The sequence below is a fragment of the Solanum lycopersicum genome, chromosome 3 (genome assembly GCF_036512215.1).
Source record: "Solanum lycopersicum chromosome 3, SLM_r2.1".
NCBI lineage: Eukaryota > Viridiplantae > Streptophyta > Magnoliopsida > Solanales > Solanaceae > Solanum > Solanum lycopersicum.
This window is the reverse complement of record NC_090802.1, coordinates 55,510,644-55,534,458: the sequence shown is the minus strand read 5'-3', so window position 1 is coordinate 55,534,458 and position 23,815 is coordinate 55,510,644. Positions and strand designations below refer to the sequence as shown.

Here is a 23,815-nt window from a genome sequence, read left to right as displayed (position 1 = left end):
ATTGTAAGTACATAAAATATACATGACATGTTAACCTATATTGTGAAGCTCCTTAGAAATTTTTACCCAAATACACATGTTGTCCATCAGTCTTACTACAAGAATGTAGGAAATATGAAAGGAAAAAAAATATCTTTAGAAAATGCTCAAGTTTATTATAGGCTACTTAAGGCCACTTGAGATTATCACAATCATCAACTACATCACTATTTATACTACTCAAAATAGAAATCAAAAAGTCTTGTACAAATAACTAAATACATGTATCACAATTTACTAGATACATGTACTACGAAATTCTAAAGAGACTTCTTGAAAACTCAAGAAACAATTTTGGAAGACTAAACATTGATGCATTAATTCCAACACTCCCCCTTAATACATTTTCTTGATAACTCCAATGTGTTCTCAAAAATAGCAAAATTGTTCTCTAGGAAGTGCTTTGGTGAAGATGTTAGCAAGTTGTTCTCATGTCTGACAATAATGCAACTGAATTTCGAATTTCTCTTGTTCTTCTCGGATAAAATGATACTTGGTGGAAATATGCTTTGATCTTTCATGGCTGACTGGAGTCTTGGCAATTGCAATTGCTAATTTGTTATCACAATACAGAACATTTCTTTTTTTTCACCAATGTCTTCAAATATTCTCCTATGCCAAATAGCTTGAGAAGAAGCCTTGGATGCTGAAACATATTCTGCTTCGGCAGTGGATTGAGCAACAATACTTTGCTTTTTTGATAACCAAGAACAAATGGTTGATCCAAATAAGAAAACATAACCAGAAGTACTCTTCATGTCATCGATACTTCCAGCCCAATACATTATCCCATAATCTATTATTCCATGCAAGTAGCGTAGAACACGTTTTTAAGCTCCAATGCACTTGGTTTGGTTCTTGCATGAATCTGGATAATAAACTAGCAGCAAACATAATATTTGGCCTTGTTGAAGTAAGATATAGCAAACTTCCAATCAAACTCCTAAAAAGTGAGCTATTAACTTTCTTTTCTCCATCATCTCTTCTGAACTTCTCATTTGTTGCTAATGTTATGGCCACAGACCTGCAATCCATCATTTTAAATTTTTGAAGAATACTTTTAGTATACTTATTTTGAGAAATGAAAATTCCTTCTTTCACTAGAGAAACTTCGATGCCCAAGAAATAATTTAGCAATCCAAGATCACTCATTTCATAAACTTGCATCATATTTTGTTTGAAATTTTGCATCATCTTTACATCATTTCTTGTAAAGATCAAATCATCCACATAGAGACAAACAATGATGATGTTGCCATGTTCTTTCTTCACATACAAAGTGGCTTCACTTTTACTTCTCTGAAAATTATTTGTCAGAAAATGTGTATCAATTTGATTGTACGAGGCTCTTGGAGCTTGCTTCAGCCCGTAAAGAGTTTTTTTAGTCTATACACCTTTTCTTCTCCCTCTTGAACAAAAAAATCCTTGAGGTTGGTCAACATAAATCTCTTCATCAAGTTTTCCATTCAGAAATGTTGATTTAACATCAAGTTGAAATATCTTCCATTTTTTTTGTGTAACAACAACAATTACATTTCTAATTGTCTCAAGACGAGCAACTGCAGAGAAAGTTTCATAAAAATCAGTACCTGGTTTTTTCGTGAAGCTTCTAGCAACCAACCTTGCTTTGTGCTATTGAATATCTCCTTCCTGATTGAGTTTGATTTTGTAAATCCATTTTAGACTTACAACTTCTCTTTCTCTAGGAATAGCCACAAGCTCCCAAGTATTATTTTTTTCGATCATTCGAATTTCTTCTTTCATGGCTTTCTTCCAAACATCATGCTTTATTGCTTCTTCATAATTTTCTGGCTCACCACCGGCAAAATTACATCTTTGATAAATGTCACTCGACATTTTGTACTTCTTGGAGGCGGTTCTTCATTATCTGAATTTGGGATTTCTCCCCCTTTATAGACATCTTCATCTTTCTCATCCTCTTCTTGATTTGAAGATATGATAGCAGTATTCTCGATCTTTTTATCCTCCCAATTCCATGTTGTTTTTCAATCAAAAATGACATATCTACTAACAACAAGTTTGTTAGTTTTGACATCGAGAAACTTATATCCTTTTGTCACATCACTATAACCAAGAAAGACACATTTTTGACTTTTTTCATCCAATTTTTTTTCTTTTCTCAGCAGGTACATCAGCATAACAAATACACCCAAAAATTTTAAAATGACTTACAGAAGGTTTAATTCCACTCCAAGCTTCAACTGGTGTCTTGTCCTTTAGTGCCTTTATTGGACACCTGTTAAGGATGTGAACTGATGTATACACTGCTTCTGCCCAAAAATATTTTGGCAGCCCTTTCTCCTTCATCATAGTTCTGGTCATTTCAACAATTGTTTTATTTCTTCTTTCAGATACACCATTTTGTTGAGGAGTATACCCTGTTGTAAGTTTCTTCTGAATGCCTTTATATTTGCAATATTCTTCAAATTCTCGACTTGTGTACTCACCTCCTCAATCACTGCGAATGGTTTGATGCTGCAACCTTTTTGCTTCTCAACAAGGGCTTTAAATTTCTTGAATGTAGCAAATGCTTCTGACTTTTCTTTCAAGATTTAATAAATAAACTCAAGTCATTCTTGAGAAATCATCAATAAAGATTAGAAAATACCTTTGACTTCCAAGAGATGGAGTCTTCATTGGCCCACAAATGTATGTATGAATTAGTTCCATAAAATACAATTGCTCTCCAAGACACCCCGACTTCCTGTGTTGCTTTCCCATTGTACAACTTTCACATGTATCCACCTCAATATGTATCTCAGGAAGGCCTTGCACCATGTCCTTTTGCTTGAGAAGCTTTAAACCATGAAAACTCAAGTGACAAAATCTTTTGTGCCAAAGCCATGAATCATCTACAATTTCATTTTTTAATGCATTGTAATGAAATTTCAAAGGGAAGTTCCTTTTTGTCATCTTTACTTCAATAATGACTTGATTTGGCTCAATTTTATCATAAATCTTGCAATAATTATCTCTAAACACAAGAGAATAACCATTTTCCATGAGTTGACCAACAGTAAGCAAAATTTCTTTCAAGTCAGGAACATAAAGAACATCATGAATTTGCTTACCGTATCCTTTCATGTTGATCGAAATAGTACCTTACCTTTCACATCAACTAAGGATCCATTCCCCATCTTCACTTTAGTAGTGATGCTATTATTAATTGAGAGGAAAGCCTTTTCATCTCCAGTTATGTGATACTACAACCACTATCAACATACCATTCATTCTTTTTCTTGAAGCATCAGATTTCGAAGCAAAGAAAAGATTTTCTTCCCTTTCTTCCTCATGTTTTTCACAAAAAAATTGTTTGCTCCCGTTTTTTGTGCCAACAATCCTTTTCAACGTGGCCAAACTTTTTACAAAAGTTACATTGGGGCTTGCCTTTGAGCCAACATTTTTCTGCATTGTGATTAGTCTTTTTACAAACTTTACAAAAAAAAATTAGAGTTTTTATCACATTTTCTTCAACCTTCTTGGAAGAACTATCATGATCCTTCTTCTTTTTTGGCTTGTGATTTTTCTTCTGATAATTTTTTGAGATTTGAGAATTCTCATTTATTTTAGACTGGAAAGTCATCTCTTTGGGTTGATCTTGACGAAAAAATCCTCGCTTCTCGTGTGCACGAAATGATCCAACTAGCTCTTTGATGGAAAGCTTAGAAAGATCTTTCATCTCCTCAGTGATAGCAACGATGTACTCATACTTTTCTGTGACACTAATTAGAATCTTTTCCACATTTTGTTGGACAGAAATTGTATCACTATGATTTCTCATTTCATTAACAATATTCATGACTCTTGTGCAATATTCATCAATTTTTTCAGATTCTATCATCTCTAAATTTTGAAACTCTCTTCTAAGAGTTTGATGATTTATAGTGCGTACCTTTTCATCACCATACACCTTAGTTTCCAGAAAATCCCAAGCTTCCTTTGCAGTCTCACAAGTAGAAATTTTTGCAAAATATGCTCTTGAGACTCTTATTTGGATTTTGCTCAAGGCTTTTGCATCTTGACGATACTTAGCCTCAATATTTTTCATCTCTGCTTCTGTAACATCACCATCTTTTTTTGGCTCTTCAAAGCCATTTGCAACAATAGTTGACAAACCTTCAGCTTTCAAATGTGTTCTCATTCTTATCTTCCAGTATTCAAAATCAGTTCCATCAAAAAATGGAGTAAGAACAACTGAAGAATCAACACATTCATTTGTTTTGGATGCCATATTTTTTTTCTTCACCTAACCCCAGATTAAGAATGAAAACCTGCTCATGATACCAATTTGTAGGAAATATGAAAGAAAAATAATATCTTTAGAAAATGCTCAAGTTTATTATAAGCTACTTAAGACCACTTGAGATGATCACAATCATCAACTACATCACTATTTATACTACGCAAAAAAAAAAGTCTTGCACAAATAACTAAATACATGTATCATAATTTACTAAATACATGTACTACGAAATTCTAAAGAGACTTCTTGAAAACTCAAGAGACAATTTTGGAAGACTAAACATTGATGTATTAATTCCAACAAAGAATTCTCTTATCAAACTATATATACAATTAAGAAACTAAGGATGAGCAGTGTTCTTAGAATCAAATCATTACCTTGAAAGTAACAGTTTGGCAATTTCAGTTTTGCCTCTTAAGAAACTATGTTGCAGTGGGATTAGATGGCTTTCAAGAACACTTAACACTTTTGCGAAGATAGGTAAGATTATCTTTTTAAACCAAAAAATAATAAAATGTAGACTCTGTTTGCAGTATGGTTCAACAATGGTTGGGAAAAGCCACTGATTAATCAACCATAAGAATCTAAAATATGCACATATCAATAAAAGAATAAGGACAAAATAAAGCAACACAACAATTGCCTGAAAATGAACTACCTAAGAAATAAAACCTAAATATAACATACAGGGCTCCACTTTTTTTTATCACTCCCCTATATATCCAAAAATCACAAACTCTAAAAATCAGAGAAGGAAACATTTTAATTTTAATGTTTTTAAATGTCTTAGCTGAAAATGAAAAGCTCCTGCAAGTAGTTGAGCAGACATGTAGTATACAAATTCAAGACACTGCAATGTACTGTGGTACATTCTAAAAGCCTGCGAAGAGCCCTTGAAGCAACTAGAATTTATTGAGTTGGGAAGCATTGATAAGAACACGGCTGGAGCGAAAGGAAGACGAAGGGATATACAAACTCAAATGTATATTCAATCCCATTCACTCAAAAAAAAAGTTCAATTTTCTCTTATTAATTTTGTGCATCCACCGGACTTGTAAATCACAGATTTTAAATAGAAAATCACTCACCAAAACACTACAATCTATTGAGAAAAGTGTAAAATTGTTTTTGAAAAGGGCTAAATATGAAACAGAATTTATTATTATTTCTGCAACATGATACATACTACTCCTATTTACTAATGACTTCAAGAAACAAGTCTGAACCAAGTAGTTGAATACTTGTGCTAGAAATTCATTGGATCGTTATATGTCATTTTAATAAAAGGACAAAATTGATATGCGAACTTGCGCATTAACCCCTTACTACAGTGGATATTATGCAAGCCTTATCTTGAATGATTGCACGCATAAATTGTTTACCTACTAGATTAGTTTTGAACCAATGTCGATCAATATCTGTTATCATCACCAAATGGAACTCGAGGTAGGACTAAAAAAATATCTTTTAATAAAACTATTGGTAGAAGTCATGGTTTGTAACAATCCTAAAAATCGAATAAATAGGTACTTAAGATGATTTAATTAATAATTAAAAAAATCAAAAATTTTAAGGGCATAATGGTCCTTTCACGTACTAATTTAAAAGAAATCAGATTTTTATTAATTTAATTAAATCCTATTTGACTAAGTCTTGAATTAAGACTCCTAAATCTATGCTAACACTCTCCTAATCACGTTTATCACCTCTCCACGTTCAAAAGAAAAAAAACCTCTCTTGTTTTCTCTGCCAAGAATAATGTGAAGAACAGAAAGTTTAACCAAGTTTCTTCTCACTTGAAGAACTCACACGAATTTTTAATGAAAAACAACATTAATCACACGTTAGGCCTACGGAGGTTTGTCCGTCGTAGTAGTGTTGACATTTAGAGGGTTGGACGTGATTCTGGAGGAGGTTTGGAGCAGCAACATCAACGTTTGAAAATCGATTAAGGTATGAGTTTCTTCTCTCTAGGTTCCTTTCCCAAGAGACCCCTTACGATTCAAACTTTTCACCTCGAAACTAAGGTTGTTCCCCGTTGCATGTCCCTTTCACTAGCTCCCTATGATCTTAGGTTGGGTATTCTTGTTAGTAGAATTTAGGGATACTTGTTTGTGGTGATGATCTCGTTTCGAGTATTTTTTTATATTTTTTCTTTCAGGAATATGAATATAAATACGTATGTATTTGTGCAAGATTGTGATCATGACTTTGAGTCTTTCTTTAGCATGTTAATAGCATACACATTATTCTTGTGTTATGTGCAATTAGAGGCTCTTAAAATTGTGATATTCACATGGTTGAAATGCTAGAAATTTTAGTTAAAACAAATCACCTAATCATACCTTTAACTTGTCTTAAGAATCCTAATAAACGACTAATAAAGAGGTGCTTAAATGTCCCATAAATTGCTGCATAAAAATGTGTAACAAAGTTCCAGAATCTGAAAATTGGCTGCATATAATTTCTGGAAATTTTGGGCGTCCGAAAATTTTAAAAAAAGGTGAGGTCTGTCGGGATCGAACCCCAGACCTCACTAAAGCACACCTTAATTAAAAAAAAATAAATGGGGTTGGGGGGAATCGAACCCTTGGCCCTTGTCTTGAGCTAGAAAAGAAAAAGAAAATGGGGCTGGAGGGAATCAAACTCCCAACCTATGGGGAGGAGAAGGAGAAAAATCAATTAAACAAATAAATGGGAGGCGTGGGGTTCGAACCCATGACCTCCCAGTAGCACGAGGGAGAGGAAAAAAAGGGAGATGCGTGGCGTGTGGGTCGAACACATGACCTCAGCGATGAAGAGAGAGGCGAAAAAAATAAGGAAATAAAGTGAGGTTGTGGGGATTTGATCCCACAACCTCACTGCCACTCATTTTCTTTTTAAAGAATGAAGATAGAGGGGTTGTGGGGGTTCGAACCCACCACCTCACAGCCTCCTCCTCAGCGAAATTAAAAGAAAAATAAGGGGGTTGTGGGAGTTCGAACCCACAACCTCCCTATTGTAGCGAATTTAATTCTAAAAATCAAATGGGTTGTGGGGGCTCGAACACCCAACCTCTCGGTTAACTAAGAGTAAAAATTAAAATAGAAAATTAACTCTTTCATGTAAATGTTGAGATTTATTTTAGAACTCTAATTATAATAGAAAATTAATTCTTTCATGTAAATGCTGAGATTTAATTTAGAATTCTAATTAATACACAATATTAGTTCTTTCATGTAAATGTTGAGATTTAATTTAGAATTATAATTAAAATAGAAAATTAATTCTTTCATGTAAATGTTGAGATTTAATTTAGAATTCTAATTAAAATAGAAAATTAATTCTTTAATATAAATGTTGAGATTTAACTTAGAATTCTATTTAAAATAGAAAATTAATCCTTTCATGTAAATGTTGAGATTTAATTTAGAATTCTAATTAAAATATAAAATTAATCATTTCATGTAAATGTTGAGATTTAATTTAGAGTTCTAATGTTATGAATATTAGAAATAAAATTAATGAAAAATGTAAATGATATCCAAGTGATTCAAGATTTGGGTTCCCATGCCCAAACTTCTGTATCGATATATAAGTCATACGTGAGCAAAATATTCAAGAATAATACCATCTACTTAGATAAAAAATCAAGATCTTGGCATATATAAAATGTACATAAGTCTTGTAATAAATAATCTTCGGAAAGTAAGAATCACTTAGTACACTATGATGAAGCCCCATGGCTTGTATGTATGGACACATAAGTCTAATGTACGTTCAATAATTAAGTGAACCTAAGATGTATGTAATGACATGATGAACCTTAGGAGGGTTATGTACGAGTGTAAGATACACTAAATGACCAAGTGCATTGGCATATGATGAGATGAACTATGAAATGAAGAAATGAACACTCACGTAATAACAGGTGAGTAACTATGAAAAACAAAGGTGCTAATAATGAAGAATGTGGTGACAATCATGATGTGAGTCTAATGTATATGATGAGAGCAATCTCAAATGAGCCTAAGTAAATGATATCAATACGTGATCAATATAATAAAGAGACCAGTCTATATGAACGCTCTAATGAAAATACGAAAAAGGGCCTAAAATACCCTCGAAGTATTGAAAATGGTACAAAACTACCCTAGGGTTCCATTCACCTATTGGCTCCAAATTACCCTTTCCACCCACCTATTGGCTCAAAAATACCATTGTCATCCACCTTAGGGTTCAAAATTGACCATTTTTTTAACGGTTTCAAATTTAAAATAATTAAATATTTTTAAAAATATTTGGCGCTCAACTATTGGATATAATTTAATTGATTAATATCATCTATAAATCAAACCACTATCCACCCATTACTAATCAAGCTCCGCCCAATTAATATACCATTTCTAATATCAAAATCGCCCTAAACACTACTAAAGCATGACGATTATTGATTCCTGAAAATGACATTCAAATTTATTTGAGTCCGAATTGAAGCCCCAACTAAATTTAGGTTGAGCCGCTTATTTAGGAGGACACTTCCAATAGGATTCTGTTTCAAGCTTGAATTCCAAATATATGATTAATGGTAACGAAGTAGCACCTCTCGAATCAATTCATGCACTTTTTTAAATATAATTTTATAAATATTTATTATTTGTTGTAAATATTAAAACTCTATTATATATATTTTTTAAATTACTATTAAGTAACATCACATAATTGAGGCGAATTAATAATGAAGATGAACATAGTAGACTTTTATGTTCATTGGTAATTTTTATTTGAACATTTGAATTATAATATGTGTTGATTGACGACTTGAATGTATGATAATATACTTTTATAGTCATTTTTGCCTTAAATTTTTAGAAACATTAATTGGTAGTAATTTTCCTGTTGTGTAATAATAATGGGGCGAATTTATTAATTGGGTATGGTCTAATTAATTATGGTTGGGTAGTAGAATGGTTAATAAATTATATTAATAAGTTAAATTATAACAAATAGTTAATCACTGTATATTAAAAAATATTTAAATAGTTTAAATTTAAAATCGTGAAATAAGTGGTTAATTTTGAGCCCAAAGGTGGATGAGAAGGGTATTTTAGAGCCAATAGGTGGATGGAGGATAATTTTGTACCATTACTGATACTTCAAGGGTATTTTAGGCCCTTTTCCGATGAAAATATTGAGTTTAAAACACTTAATACTAATGATGAGATGAGAAATCATCTAATGAGCTATGTCGTCCTCATACTAGAAGTCAGCTTCCATGATGTATGAGTTGAATGTAATGAAACTTTATACTGAGCACCGATAGGCTAGCTATGAGCGGTGATGCCTTCTTTTGAGAAGGGCGAAGTTTCACGTAACTCTCATGAGATGATACTGTCCAACTTGCCGGGTATGGGTCTCCATACATCTCCTAGTCTTTGAACATATACTGCCAATATAGGGATTTGGCGGGGTTGAACTCCCAAATACGCTAGCATGTTATTGAGTTACTTTGGCCGGTGATTCTACCTCTTTTCGGTGTGGGGGAGACACTGGATTTCATGATGCTCACATGATATATGTCGGTTTTAAGTTAAAGTTCCCAATGAATAATGAGGCCAACTTCAAATGGATCATATAAAGAGATGAATGATACCGAAGGTATTAGGATAGGATAATCAGGAGGTGAGTTAGATTCAGGTATGACATTAGGTTATTCCTGATCATTGCAGAACAAACCCAATGAAAGTTTTAAACTACATCCTAGGTATAACTGATGTTCACACTGGCCTATGAATGAAATGAAATAAATTAGGTATGAATGAATGAAACAGACTCTGTGTTTGCTAATGAAGACTCCCTAGTTGAGGTCCCATATGTTGAACTCTCATTTTGGAATGTCTTAATGTCAAGTCCATGATAACAAGATCTCACGGCATATGAATAAATAGTATGAAAGAAGCTATATGTTATATCTTATGTGCTACGATATGTGCTATAGGAAGATGTTATGTGTTGTGTGTAATACGATAATTATAATGATGGATGTCACTCATGGCATAACTTTCCCAATCTCAATTTGGCAAGTCTACTAACTTGACTTCCAAAAATCATGTCGTTAGGAAAGATCTATTCTTTCTCATGCATGTCCTTGGTGTGCGCTTGCATATAACCATACTGAGTACAAGTGTGTACTAATTCCATACAAACATCTACTTTTAGGTGCAGGCACAGGTGGGCGGTAGAACTACAGGTTCGCTGTTGCAGCTATCCGGACGTCAGCATTCATCCGGAGTTTGGTAGATCCTTATGCTTTCGAGGATGCTATTGTTTTACATTCTATCGTAGTAATAGATTTAAGCTAGTGGAGCATGTTCCACTAGCGTTTCTTTCCTGTTTTGGTTCAGACTTTGTATTGGTGCTATTTTGGCCATTATACAATTAATACTTAATGAATTATTTCTTTCAGTTGCTTATCTATTTAATGTTAGATGGTTGATGATGAATTATATACCCTGGTTTCACTCTATTATTAATACTTTTTCCTTAAGTTTAGTGTGTCCAAAAGCCTTTTTGTGCTAATTTTTATATAAGTTTCTCTTTGTTTTGCAGGAAATCTGTCCAAAGCTGAATGCGAAGATTTTGAGCGAAGAACTGCAGAAGAAACCACCTACGGAGCTTATGACGGTCCGTCGTGCTTGTGACGGTCCGTAGGTGGCAGCATAGTGCAGCTGCTGAAGGAAGATGGGGAAGTCTGACCAAGTGTGGGATTACGAAGCTTAAGACGGTCCATCGTGGCTATGACGGTCCGTCCTGCAGGTTCGTCGTGAAGTTCAGAGAAGTGATCCCAGTACCCAGATTTCTACAGTTGAAGTGTTTTGGAACGAATACCCTCGACGGACCGTCGTGCCTATGACGATCTGTCATATTTGCCGTCGAGGGGAATGAATATAGCAGCAGAAGAAATTGCACAAGTATGGGACGACGGAGTCCATGACGGTCCATCGTGACCATGACGGTTCGTCAACCCAGCCGCGTTTTGGCAGATTTCCAGCAATTAGAATCCTTGTTTAATTAGATTTTTGCTTTTTTATAAATAGTTCAAAAAAACTCATTTTTTAGGTTAGACTCCGTATTGTTAGACATCAGGCTTTTAGACTTTGTGTATTAGTGTTGGATTTTGAGATTCTTGCAAGTGATTTTTGGATATTAATCAAGCAAACTTTGGATTTTATTCGTTCTCATTGAAGTAAGTACATGAATTCGTATTTAATATATTTGAATATTGTGTTTATGGCTATGAGTAACTAAACTCCATAACTAGGGTTGTGGGAACCATAGGCAAATAATGAGATATACCCAAACTAAAATAACAATTCTAGATTAGTGTCTTGCATGTATTAATAATTCTTTCGCTTAAAAGTCTTTTTAACGGATGACCAACATTAGAACTCGCCTTAATGCTACTTACCGGACCAAGGAGGTAGATAATAGGAAAAGAATTATTAACATAGATTTAGTGTATACTATCTAATAGGCTAGTATTGATTGGTACGAGGTAAGAACTTAGTCAAATATCGAATACGATGCTTAATATGAGGTAAGGACAAGGGTTAGGATAGAACCACACGTAGCCGGACCAAGGTACGGAGTGAGATTTTCTAGATGCCGGACCAAGGATTTAGAAATACATAACTTATCACTTTTCATGCAAGATACTAGGAAAGAATTGTTATAGTTGGAATTATCAAGTTATGAACCTGTGGGGAACACGTAAACCCTAGTTACTTTGATTAATTGATTAAAATCCAACATTCAAAAGTTGTTAAGTGTCTCTGTCAAGTTCGTTATTTATTTTCACTCATTTAGAAATAGAAACCCCCCTTTATTGTTTTTACTTTCCAAGGAAGTCATTGACCAAACAATAGTAATAACAGGTTGAAGTTAAGTCTAGACTATTTTCCTCGTGGGAACGATCTCAACCTCACTAGTTGGGTTATTTACTTTACATGACCACTTTACTTCTTAATTGAGAAGTAAGTTTGAACGTATCAATGAACGATTATGAAATGTTAAGAATGTCTAGCAAGTATGTTTAAAGAATCAAAAGTTTTAAATTTTTTGCTAAAATTAACTTATGTAAAGTAAGGATGACGTAAGTAGACTTGTTTGCGATCTTTGAGAGGTCAACGAAGCCGGTCTCGTCTGGGTCTAGATTCCAGTTGTGACATTGTCTATATTAGGGGAGCAATAAAGTCATTTGTTATAAAGGTAAGGACATCATTGGGGTCAGCCTAAGGTAGGTGATTTATAAATTGAACTCTTATTAGTAACATATAAAAATTCATCTAACAAATCTCTATACAATCTTTTTATAAGTGAGTGCAAGCCAACTTATAATAAAGGAGGAGGGTTACTATAAGTTGATAACCAATATAAAACTAGTCTAACTATAATAATTAGTAAATATTGCAAGTACTTATATCAAAGACCTGTTATATGAATATTGATGATTTATATAGTCGAACTCAAAATATATATTGAGAGATATATAATTGATTGCTAATACTAAACCTTAAATAAACATACAAAAAAGTAGTAGTTCACAGGCAACAAGAGTCAGATACAGAATGATAGGCCACCACAACCAATAGTGGTATCTTGAAACAATTTCAGTTCCATGTTTTTGTTTGTTCAGCAATGCAATAAATTCAGCATAAAAGAAAGGGAATATAATTTATAAGTGGACTGAACAAAATACTACCACAATGATTATGTGCAACACTAAACAACACCACTATAGTGTCTAGTGTTAGGTATATATCATCTAGATCTTATTCTGCAATAAAATTCAACTTATATATACTTGCCTTCACACTCTTTTATGTTACTTAACATATAACTATAAGTAATCGCTCATGATAAATAAAATTAGTAATTTATGGTAGACGGCCTGTTACAATAAGATAATTCAAAAGTTGCAAGAAATATTTCATTCGATTAACCTCACAGAGCTTGAAATTTGCAGATTAAACTCTCAGTGCTCGAAATTTGCAGTCACAGAGCTTCAAATTAGTAAATTAAACTCACATAACTTGAAATTTGTAGATACTAAGCTTGAACTTCGCAAATTAAACTCACTAGCTTGAATTTTGAAGATCAACCTCGATTTTTTGGTAGATTGGAAGGCCAATCTTCTGGATTTGTTATACTCAACTTCAAAAACTTCTCTTGAAGAGAAGTATGAGGTTTGCTTGGGAGCTTAGAGATGAGCTTGGAGTCTGCCGTGCAACTTGGGACTTTTCAAAAAAGTGACATTAAGGTTTCAAAATAAATGGGTGGTGACATAAGTCTTGAATATTAGGTGTAAGTGACAATTATGTGATTAATGATTAAGGATTGTGGAGTTGCCCTCAAGTTTATATAAGTTGACAGTTTGGTCCACTGAATTAAATGAAGGGTAATAGGATAATTTCACAATACCTAATTTAACCAACTTTTGTTGGGAATTAAATGAGGAATAAAATGGTAAATTGAATATACCAAACCTAATTTAACAAATTTTGGTGGGAAATATCGAGCCAAAAGAGGAAATACAAGCTTTTTCCCCCGCCTCCAGCCATCGTATTCGTCCTCTTATTCTTCTTCTTCTTTGTTTGCTTTTATTCCTACTCTCTTCATCTTCCTCTTCTTCTTCTTTTTCTTATTTTCATACATTGCGGGTCTTCGCTGGTAGTGCTTGTGCTTTCTTCTTCTTGAATTAGTTATTTACCTAATCTGTAACTAGTGGACCACATTTCGTTTTATTTCAATTGGAATTACTTCATAAGCAATTGGGTTATATACCATTGTTTCTAGTAAGTAAAATTAATAGTTACTTAAAATCAATTCATTATCATTTGATCTAAATATGTACAATCTTTTCAATAATTTGTGTTCGCGTTTCCAACATATTGTTATATATGTTGCAACAGTTAACTATTATTACATATTATAGTCATATGTAGCAACGTAATTGTTATTTTTTACAACAGAACAATCATTTGTAGCAACATATAACTATTCTATGACGATATTTAAGTCATATGTTGCTATATATGACTGTTATGTTGTGAAAAATAAATCACATATGGAAACATGTTTTAGTTATATCATATGTAGCGACATATGACTTACATCTTGCCACAGAATAGTCATATGTTGCTACATATGATATAACTAAAAAATGTTGCCACGTGTGATTTATTTTTCACAACACAGCAGTCATATATAGCAACATATGACTTAAATATCGCCATAAGATAGTTATATGTTGCTACATATGATATAACTAAAAAATGTTGCAACATATGATTTATTTTTCACAACAAAACAGACATATGTAGCAAAATATTACTTACATCTCGCCACAAATAAGTGATATGTTGCTACATATGATACAACTAAAAAAATATTGCCACATGTGATTTATTTTTCACAACATAACAGTCATATAACTTAAATATTGCCAGAGAATAGTCATATGTTGCTACATATGATATAACTAAAAAATATTGCCACGTGTGATTTATTTTTCACAACAGAACAATCACATGACTTAAATATCGCCACAGAATAGTCATATGTTGCTACATATGATATAACTAAAAAATGTTGCCACATGTGATTTATTTTTCACAACAGAACAGTCATATGTAGCAACATATGACTTAAATATCACCACAAAATAGTCATATATTGCTACATATGATATAACTAAAAAATGTTGCCACCTGTGATTTATTTTTTACAACAAAACAGTCATATGTAGCAACATATGACTTAAATGTTGCCACAGAATAGTCATATGTTGCTATATATGATATAACTAAAAGATGTTGTCACATGTGATTTATTTTTCACAATAAAACAGTCATATGTAGCAACATATGACTTACATCTCGCCACAAAATAGTGATATGTTGTTGCATATGATATAACTAAAAAATGTTGCCCCATGTGATTTTTTTTCACAACAAAACAGTCATACGCAACAATATATGACTTAAATATCGCCACATAATAGTCATATGTTGCTACATATGCTTATTCTTCATAATTACCAATTATTTTTTTAATTATTTTCTTCAAGTACAATGTCAGTATTTGTAAGAATTGATTGCGTGGTGAATGGATCAAGAAGAAAAATCGATTCATATGACGTTGGGAGGATGGTAAAAAATGAGGAGCCGGTTTAGTAGGGATGTATGTCGAAAGAAACATTCTATATGATGAGTTCATCAGTTTTGTCGTGCAAAAGTCTGAATTTAATTGTAAATCGCAAGATCTTGTCATGAGTTACATTCCCCCCCCCCCCCCTTTTTTATAATGAGAAGGTTTTACCTTTTAGAATAACTGATCAATCTAGTTTGAGTGTTTATTGGGGAGGAACAGAGAAACCGCCAATATTAAGAGCCTACGTGGAAGAAACTCCTATCGAGGTGGATCATAATGTAGACCAAGGTCAACAAGATATGTTTAATCATGAATTTCATCTTGTGTACTTGAATAATCCTGATGATGAAATTGGAATATGTGAAGTTGAAGCTGAAGGTGAAGGTGTAGGTGAAGCTCAAGCTAAAGGGCCGAACCTTGAGAGCAAGTTTTCTCCCACACCTATAATTAGAATCAACAATCCATGTGCTTCTCAAACTTCACGTGTGAATAATGTTAGAGATGATGAAACATATTTTTATAAGGGAATGGCATTAAAAAATAAGAAAGAACTGGCAAATTCATTGAAAATTTCTTGCTTGAAAAAAGATTTTAGACTGAAAAAGGTGATCAATTCTCGTAATGTGTTTTCCTTTAAATGTTCATATCCGGATATCAATTGGTGACTGAGGGCTGTGAAATTTTCAAATAGTGATAGGCTTGCCATTAGAATCTATGAAAAGTATCATACGGGTGGTTTAGAGCATCTTACAAGACATAATCCCCACGCCACGACAAAAGTCATAAGTAGGTACTTTGAAAATAGGTTTCCCAATGGTAAAGGCCCATCCACAAGAGACATGTTAAATCAACTCTGCACAGAATTGGGTTGTTAAGTAAGTTATTGGAAGATTAATGAGGGCATGGAGTATGCTAAGTCTAATGCTAGGGGAACACATGATCACGTGTATACAGTGATTAATGCGTACCGGTATATGCTTGAAGTTTTGAATCCAGGAAGCAAGATAACATTGTCGCTCGATGAAAATGGGAGGTTCCAGTACTTTTTTGTATCATATGTTTCTTGGATAATTGGTTTTCAAGAAATGAGAAAATTAATAGCCGTTGATGTCACATTTCTAAGTAGCAAGTACGGAGGAGTTCTGCTATCGGGGGTGGCACAAGATGCCGAGAGTCATATATTTCCAGTGGCTTTCTGTGTCGTTGACAAAGAATGTGATACCTCATATGAATTTTTTTTCAAAATATGAAAAGCTTCATAGAGGATACAGATGAGTTGTGCATTATCTCTGAAAGGCATCCAAGTATTTGAAAGATGGTTTCAAGAATCTACCCTGCATCTCATTATAGTTGTTGCATGAGAAACCTTGGGAAAAATATTCAAAATAAGTTTCACAATTCAAACATAGTGTCCCATTTTTATAAAGCAGCAAAGGCGTACGATATATGTTAGTTCAATGACAATTTCAATCAAATAAGAGATTGGTATCAAAGGCTGCTGAAGCTCTTTAACGTATTGTATTCCACACATGCAGTAGGGCATTTTGCCCGAGAAATAGGTACCATCTTAATTGAGTTTATATTTACTTTATGTATTTTGTTTGATTTTTATCTTTTGTTATGTAGATATAACATTATGACGTCAAACATCACGGAATCGGTGAATACTATGATTGATGTTGAAAGAGAATTTCCCATTGTCACTCTATTTGATGAAATAAACAGGAGATTTGCATTGTTATTTCACCAGAGGCGTATGGAACAGGTGCACTCTGCAAATAGATTTGTTCCTTCAATTGAAAAAGACATATCAGAGTATGTCAACGCGGGCAACAAGTTGTTGGCCCATCAAATCGCTAACTGCAGGTTCAGTGTCACTGGTCATGGAGATATTGCTATTGTGGATCTACAAATAAGAACTTGTACTTGTAGAGTTTTTAATTTGGACAAAATACCTTGTCCAGATTCTATGACAGCGCTTCGATCCCAACATGGTGCTGATTTTGGAAATCAAATTTACCTGTACTCCTCTCCATATTATTTCGTGTAAAAATACATAATTACATATTGTCAAGAAATTCACCCGGTTCCAACTGAATATTCTTGGATTGTCCCTTTTGATATCATATAGAGAGAAATACATCCTTCATATGTTGATCCAAGAAAACCCGAGAGATGGACATATAAGAGACGGCGTGGATTTGATGAATCATTTCCAACAAGAAAAAATAAGTCTTCAGTATGTAGGGACTTTGGCCACAGAAAAACTACACGCCTAAATCGAAATGCCCCATAAGAAGTGTTAAGCGTTTTGTTGTTGAATTTTAATGAAGTTCGTTCTTATTTGAGGATGATCCCTATTATATAATCTTTAAAATGCCCTAATGTGTGATTTATTGCTCTTCTTTGTTTCTGTGTCAACATATGTCAAATATGTTTTATATTTTACAACAGAATATATTAGATGTGGCAACATACGCCACAAATGTTACTACAAAATGAATCATCTGTAGCAACATATGCAACATGTTGTGACAGACGAATCATCTGTAGCAACATATGCCACAAATATTGCTACATATAATCATCTGTAGAGACATATGCCATATGTTATGACAGACGAATCATCTGTGGTAACATATGTCCATCATGCCTTATATATTACTATATAATGTATCTGTGGCTATTACAACATAATATTTTAGATGTGACAAAATTTGTCAATTACACATATAAGAACTAATTACGAATCTGTCTCAATATACTTTTAAATAATGATTACGTGGGAGTGTGCTTTTATATAATATCTTTGGTTTAATAATTATGACTCTTCAGTTCACTCTGTTGAAACGTCATGTCTTGTAACATTTAAAAATTGTTGGCCTTTATAAGAACACAACAGAAGGGAAAGATAAGTCAAAAGTTGTCTTGTCTTCGCTTGTTCATTCTCAAAAATGGTTTAAACTGAAAAAACCTCTTGGAATCCCTCCCGACGGAACTAGTAATTCTTATTGTTGAAAGGGTTGCTTCCTACTTTCTAGAAGATTTAGATAGTATTAAATTATGTTCTAGGTTCCTCAATGAAATTCGTAATGAATGTTTTATATATCAGAAGGTTACATTGACCAGCTTTCTTACTGAACCTACATGGACGATGAATCCACATTCCTTGTTTTCCATGAAAATTTGTATAGCATCGGAGAACCTAGAAGTCTTATACACAAAAGGCGTGATAATTTTTATGTTTTTCATTTTTCACATTTTCATCAATTTATTTTATAATCTTAATGTGTTTTTTCTTTATAGTTTGATTTTTCAATCGTAATATTCCATTGTACTGAGAATGGTTAAAGTAGCAGCAAACGGTGGTCACCGTGGTGCAGAGTATGTGTTTGCCGTAATTTCAATCTTTGAAGGAGGTAATTCCATGAGACAAGGCTTGATGTATATTGCCAACATGAAAACACGCATGTCAGTAATAGTAAGAAGATGTCGACATCATTTGCGGTGCATTTTAAATCGATTGTGGGTGCAAGAACCTAATATTTTTGGTGAAAGACCCATTTGTTGCACTGTACATCAACCCAACAAAATGCCGCAAGATTGGTTGGCCTAGAGGAAGTGACGATGAAGATGATATTCATTGCGAATTGTGTATTTGTGATTTAGAACTAGATTATCTAGTTAAATTTCTATCGCATACGACTGTGTGGGAATAATTTAATTTGTCATGAAGACGATGTTGATTTTCTTATTTTTTGTATTTATTTTGAAATTATATATGTGACAACATATTATATTACATATCCTGAAAATGTTGCCTTCACTTGTTTTGTACGAATTTTTGAATTATGATATAACATTTGCAGTTTCTGTTGTTGATATTTCAACATATAATGAAATTGTTGCAACATATAACTATAACAAATCGGTATTTTAGGGATTAATTCAATTAAATTGTCACCTAATCCAATATGTAATACCAATATATACTCCTACAACATGTCTAAGTAACAAATTATGGTTGTACACAACACTCTCCCTTGAAATCTAGCATTTATATTTAGAAATACAATCATCTAACTAGTTCGTCATATATTGTCCTAGAACATTCAAATGATAGTTATACAACACCCTTCTAAATCGTTGTTCCAAATGTTATACCTTATTATTATTATTGATTATTTATGTTCTAATTCACTAAAATTTGGTTAAAATTTCCATTTTTCTATTCCCAAATCGATCAAATCATCTATTAGTGTCTCTGTGATTTTTATTTGTGACAACATATGAAGTTAATGTTGTTGAAATTGCAACAAATAATGAAACTATTGCATCATATAACTATAATAAATCGGTCTTTTGGGGCTTAATTCAATTAAATTGTCAACTAATTTGATATGTAACACCAATATATAGTCCTAAAACATTTCGAAGTAACAAATTATGGTCGTACACAATACTTTCCATTGGATTCTAGCAATGATATTTAGAAAGACAATCATCTCACTATTTCGTCATAGATTGTCCTAGTAGATCCATATGATAGTTATATAACACCCTTCTAAATCATTGTTACAAATGATATACCTTATTATTATTGATTATTTATGTTTAAAATCACTAAAATTTTGTTAAAATTTTCATTTTTCCATTCCTAAGTCGATCAAATCGTCTATTAGTGCCTCCTTGATTTTTCATCTCTGACAACATATGAAGTTTCTGTTGTTGAAATTGAAATATATAATGAAACTATTGCAACATATAAGTATAACAAATCGGTCTTTTGTAAAAGTGGCACAATGATAATTGAAGCCCATTCTGTTTAACAAAAAGTAAAATAGGCCCAAAATTTCTAGAGTACGTTTTCATTTTCATTTCAAGAATAGGGTTTTCAAATTTTTCATCTTTGCCGCTTTAGTTTTGGCGCTATTTTTCACTCTCTCTCTCTCTCCCGGGATGTCATCTCTCCTATAAGACCTGTCGCTTCACATTAATGTAATGATCTTATTTGATTTTCTGTCAGTCACTCTCTAGTCACACTGTTCTCTCCTCTATTTGATTGGTCTTTGGTTAAACCAAATTTCGATACTCATATATTCAACAGTAAATTGATTTTCATTAGATTGATTTTATGTTAGTTGATTTGGTATAATGTCAAATGATATACTAAATCAAATTTGCAATGATGAAAATGATACTATGTTTAATGTTAAATTGTATTGTAAACATAGAGAGTTACTTTCAATGCAAACTTCATGGTCAAAAGACAATCCCAGTCGCAAATTTTGGTCTTGTCCACGATATCGTGTATGTATATTTATTTCTGCAATATTTGGAGACTTCAGATATCTTTCATTTTTTAATTAAAATTTATGTCTTTGTGGTTTGTATTTTAGGAGAATTTATGCAACTACTTTAGATGGAGGGATCCTGAAGATGTTGATATACGATCCAAGTTCGTTATTCTCCAATTGGCGAACAGAATTAAGGAGTTGGACATGATGAAAGTCATATCAAAAGAAGTATCAAATGGAGGATGAAGGAGAAGAAAAAGACCAAATGTTGTAGCATCCAGACGATAATGTTGGTGTTCTTTGTTTTTTTTCCCTTGTATTCTTAAGCATTACCAAGAAGAATTTTGTAGAGGCCACAAAAGTATTATATAGTTGTGTACAACCAATACAATTATCATAGTTGTAGAATTATCATATGTAGAAATGCCCCAATGCGTGATTTATTTATGCTCTTTGTTTATGTGTCAACATATGTCAAATATGTTTTATATTTTACAACAGAATACATTAGATATGGCAACATATGCCACAAATGTTGATACAGACGAATCATCTATAACAATATATGCCATATGTTGTGATAGACGAATCATCTGTAGCAACATATGTCACATGTCTTGACAGACGAATATTGTGATATACGCATCAACTGTAGCAACATATGCCACAAATGTTGCTAGATATAATCATGTATAACGACATATGCCACATGTTGTAATAGAGTATCATCTGTAGCAACATATGCCACATATTGTGACAGACGAGTGTTGCGACATACGCATCAGTTGTAGCAACATATGCCACAAACGTTGCTACATAGAATCATCTATAGCAACATATGTCACATGTTGTGATAGACGAATCATCTTTAGCAACAGATGCCACATGTTGTGACAGACGAATGTTGCGATATACGCATCAGTTGTACCAACATATGCCACAAATGTTACTACATATAATCATCTGTAGTGACATATGTCACATGTTGTGACAGACGAATTATATGTAGAAACATATGTCACATGTTGTGACAGATGAATGTTGCAATATAAGTATCAGCTGAAGCAACATATGCCACAAATGTTGCTACATATGATTATCTGTAGCGACATATGCCATATTTTGTGATAGACGAATCATCTATAGCAACATATGTCACATGTTGTGCTAGACGAATGTTGCGATATATGCATTATCTATAGCAACATATGCCACAAATGTTGGTAAAGACGAATCATTTGTAGCGAAATATGCCACATATTGTGTCAGACGAATCATCTGTAGCAACATATGCCACATGTTGTGACAGACGGATTAAATTGTCTTTAATTACTTTGTCTATAATATAAAATAAAACAACATAATTGATAAATTAAACATTGTCATTAATTTAAAACATAATGTCAAGGCTATAAGCTTTGAGATATTATCCCATAAGCCCGAACATATTGCATTCGTTTAGATTGTCACATAACAGTGTATTGGGTGGTTGCAATTCCGTCCCGCTAATCAAATGCTCAATGAATGAAAGGGAATATGACCCGCACGCCGCTCCAGTTGCATGTTGTACCATAGGTTCCATTTTACCGTTAAATTCACATGGTTGAGTGAGAAACTTCTCTGGAAAGTTATTCATTATTCGACTTTGCTTTAACAATTTAAGCAACAATTGGAAGACAGGTTGTATGAGTGTCAAAAACTTGGCATGTTCCGTAACCATCAGGTTGCAGTCATAAACATTCATGCGACCCTCGTGTAAAATAATCTCGAGAGTCACAAAATGGATACATGTCGTGTTCATGACTGCCAAAATCCTTTTTACATCAATCCTATCCATGCCTCCTGGAGATAGCCTAATACCCCTGACATAGTTAATCATATCATCATCCCATAAAAATTCATCTAGTAACTGATTCATGCTTTTACCACCAACCCTTGTTGCCTCATCGCTCATTTGATTATATATTTGTAGAAAGTTCGTATAGAATTTGAGATCCATGATTCTATCTCCGGGATCATAGTAGTCCGAGTATGTCACATGCCTCTGACGCATGAGGTTAAGGATTTCGTCAATATACTGAAATAAAAAATAATATTAAATAGTTAGGAAGAGTACTCACTGAAAAGATAAAAGAAATAGTTAATAATATAAAAAGTAGGATTACCCAGTCTTCCCACCAAACTTTTATGCTTGTCATGTTCCTGAAATCTTGATCGGTAAAAACATGCATGCCCTATTCCATTCAAATATCCTTTGCACTCGTCACTTTCAACACTTCAGTTTTTTCAACTACAGAGACACACCTATAAATATTCAACTTTTTATAGTTCGTCACTTCCTCCATTACAACCATTGAAATTTCTCAAAACATCTTTATCTTCAAATTTTGCATCACTCAAAAACTCAGCGTATACAGCAACATAAAGTCCACAATCTCTGCAGGGCATAAAATAAATCAGAATATATAATAACATAAAATTTCAATAGTTGTAAGACAAATAAATAATGTGATACATACAGACTATTATTTTCTTGTTGGGCAATGTCAGTAACATGTCTGACTTCGAATGGGTGAGATTTGTTATTTCCTTGGTAACATTTAAGAACAGACCAGTTGGTTCACTCTTTTTGCTCAAAAAATCCACTTAACTCAAGGTACTTTGGCCACATTGTAGACAACTTTTTAAGCTTGGAGGATAATTTTCTATTACCCTAGTTGAGGACATGGAATCATACACTTTTATGTACCGTTCCTTCAATGCAACGACTGCCAAGACCCAATGGAATTCCCCATTACTATTTACAGGGACATAAACACCATCTGCCAGGTGCCAAGGCAGTCCATAAGGTATACCAAACCCTTTCATTATGCCAATGATTTTATCCTCATATTTATTAGCATTGTCAATGTATGTTTTGAAAAAATAACTAGTGGTGGTATATTGATATTTAGACTGAATCTTTTGCTTCGACTTTTTATGCAAATATTGAAATATGACATCCACATACTGCACACATGAATCA

General features: G+C 33.2%; 1 protein-coding gene across 1 annotated transcript; it reads right to left on the bottom strand.

Moving 5' to 3' along the window:
* Window positions 1–1,826: 1,826 nt before the first annotated feature.
* LOC138347688 (uncharacterized) lies at window positions 1,827–4,291 on the bottom strand. The gene is made up of 5 exons (XM_069295991.1): window positions 3,536–4,291; window positions 3,285–3,465; window positions 2,669–2,912; window positions 2,233–2,296; window positions 1,827–2,024 (listed from the first exon to the last, which is right to left on the bottom strand). The coding sequence occupies exons 1-5, from the start codon at window positions 4,289–4,291 to the stop codon at window positions 1,827–1,829; spliced, it is 1,443 nt and encodes a 480-aa protein (XP_069152092.1).
* Window positions 4,292–23,815: the final 19,524 nt, after the last annotated feature.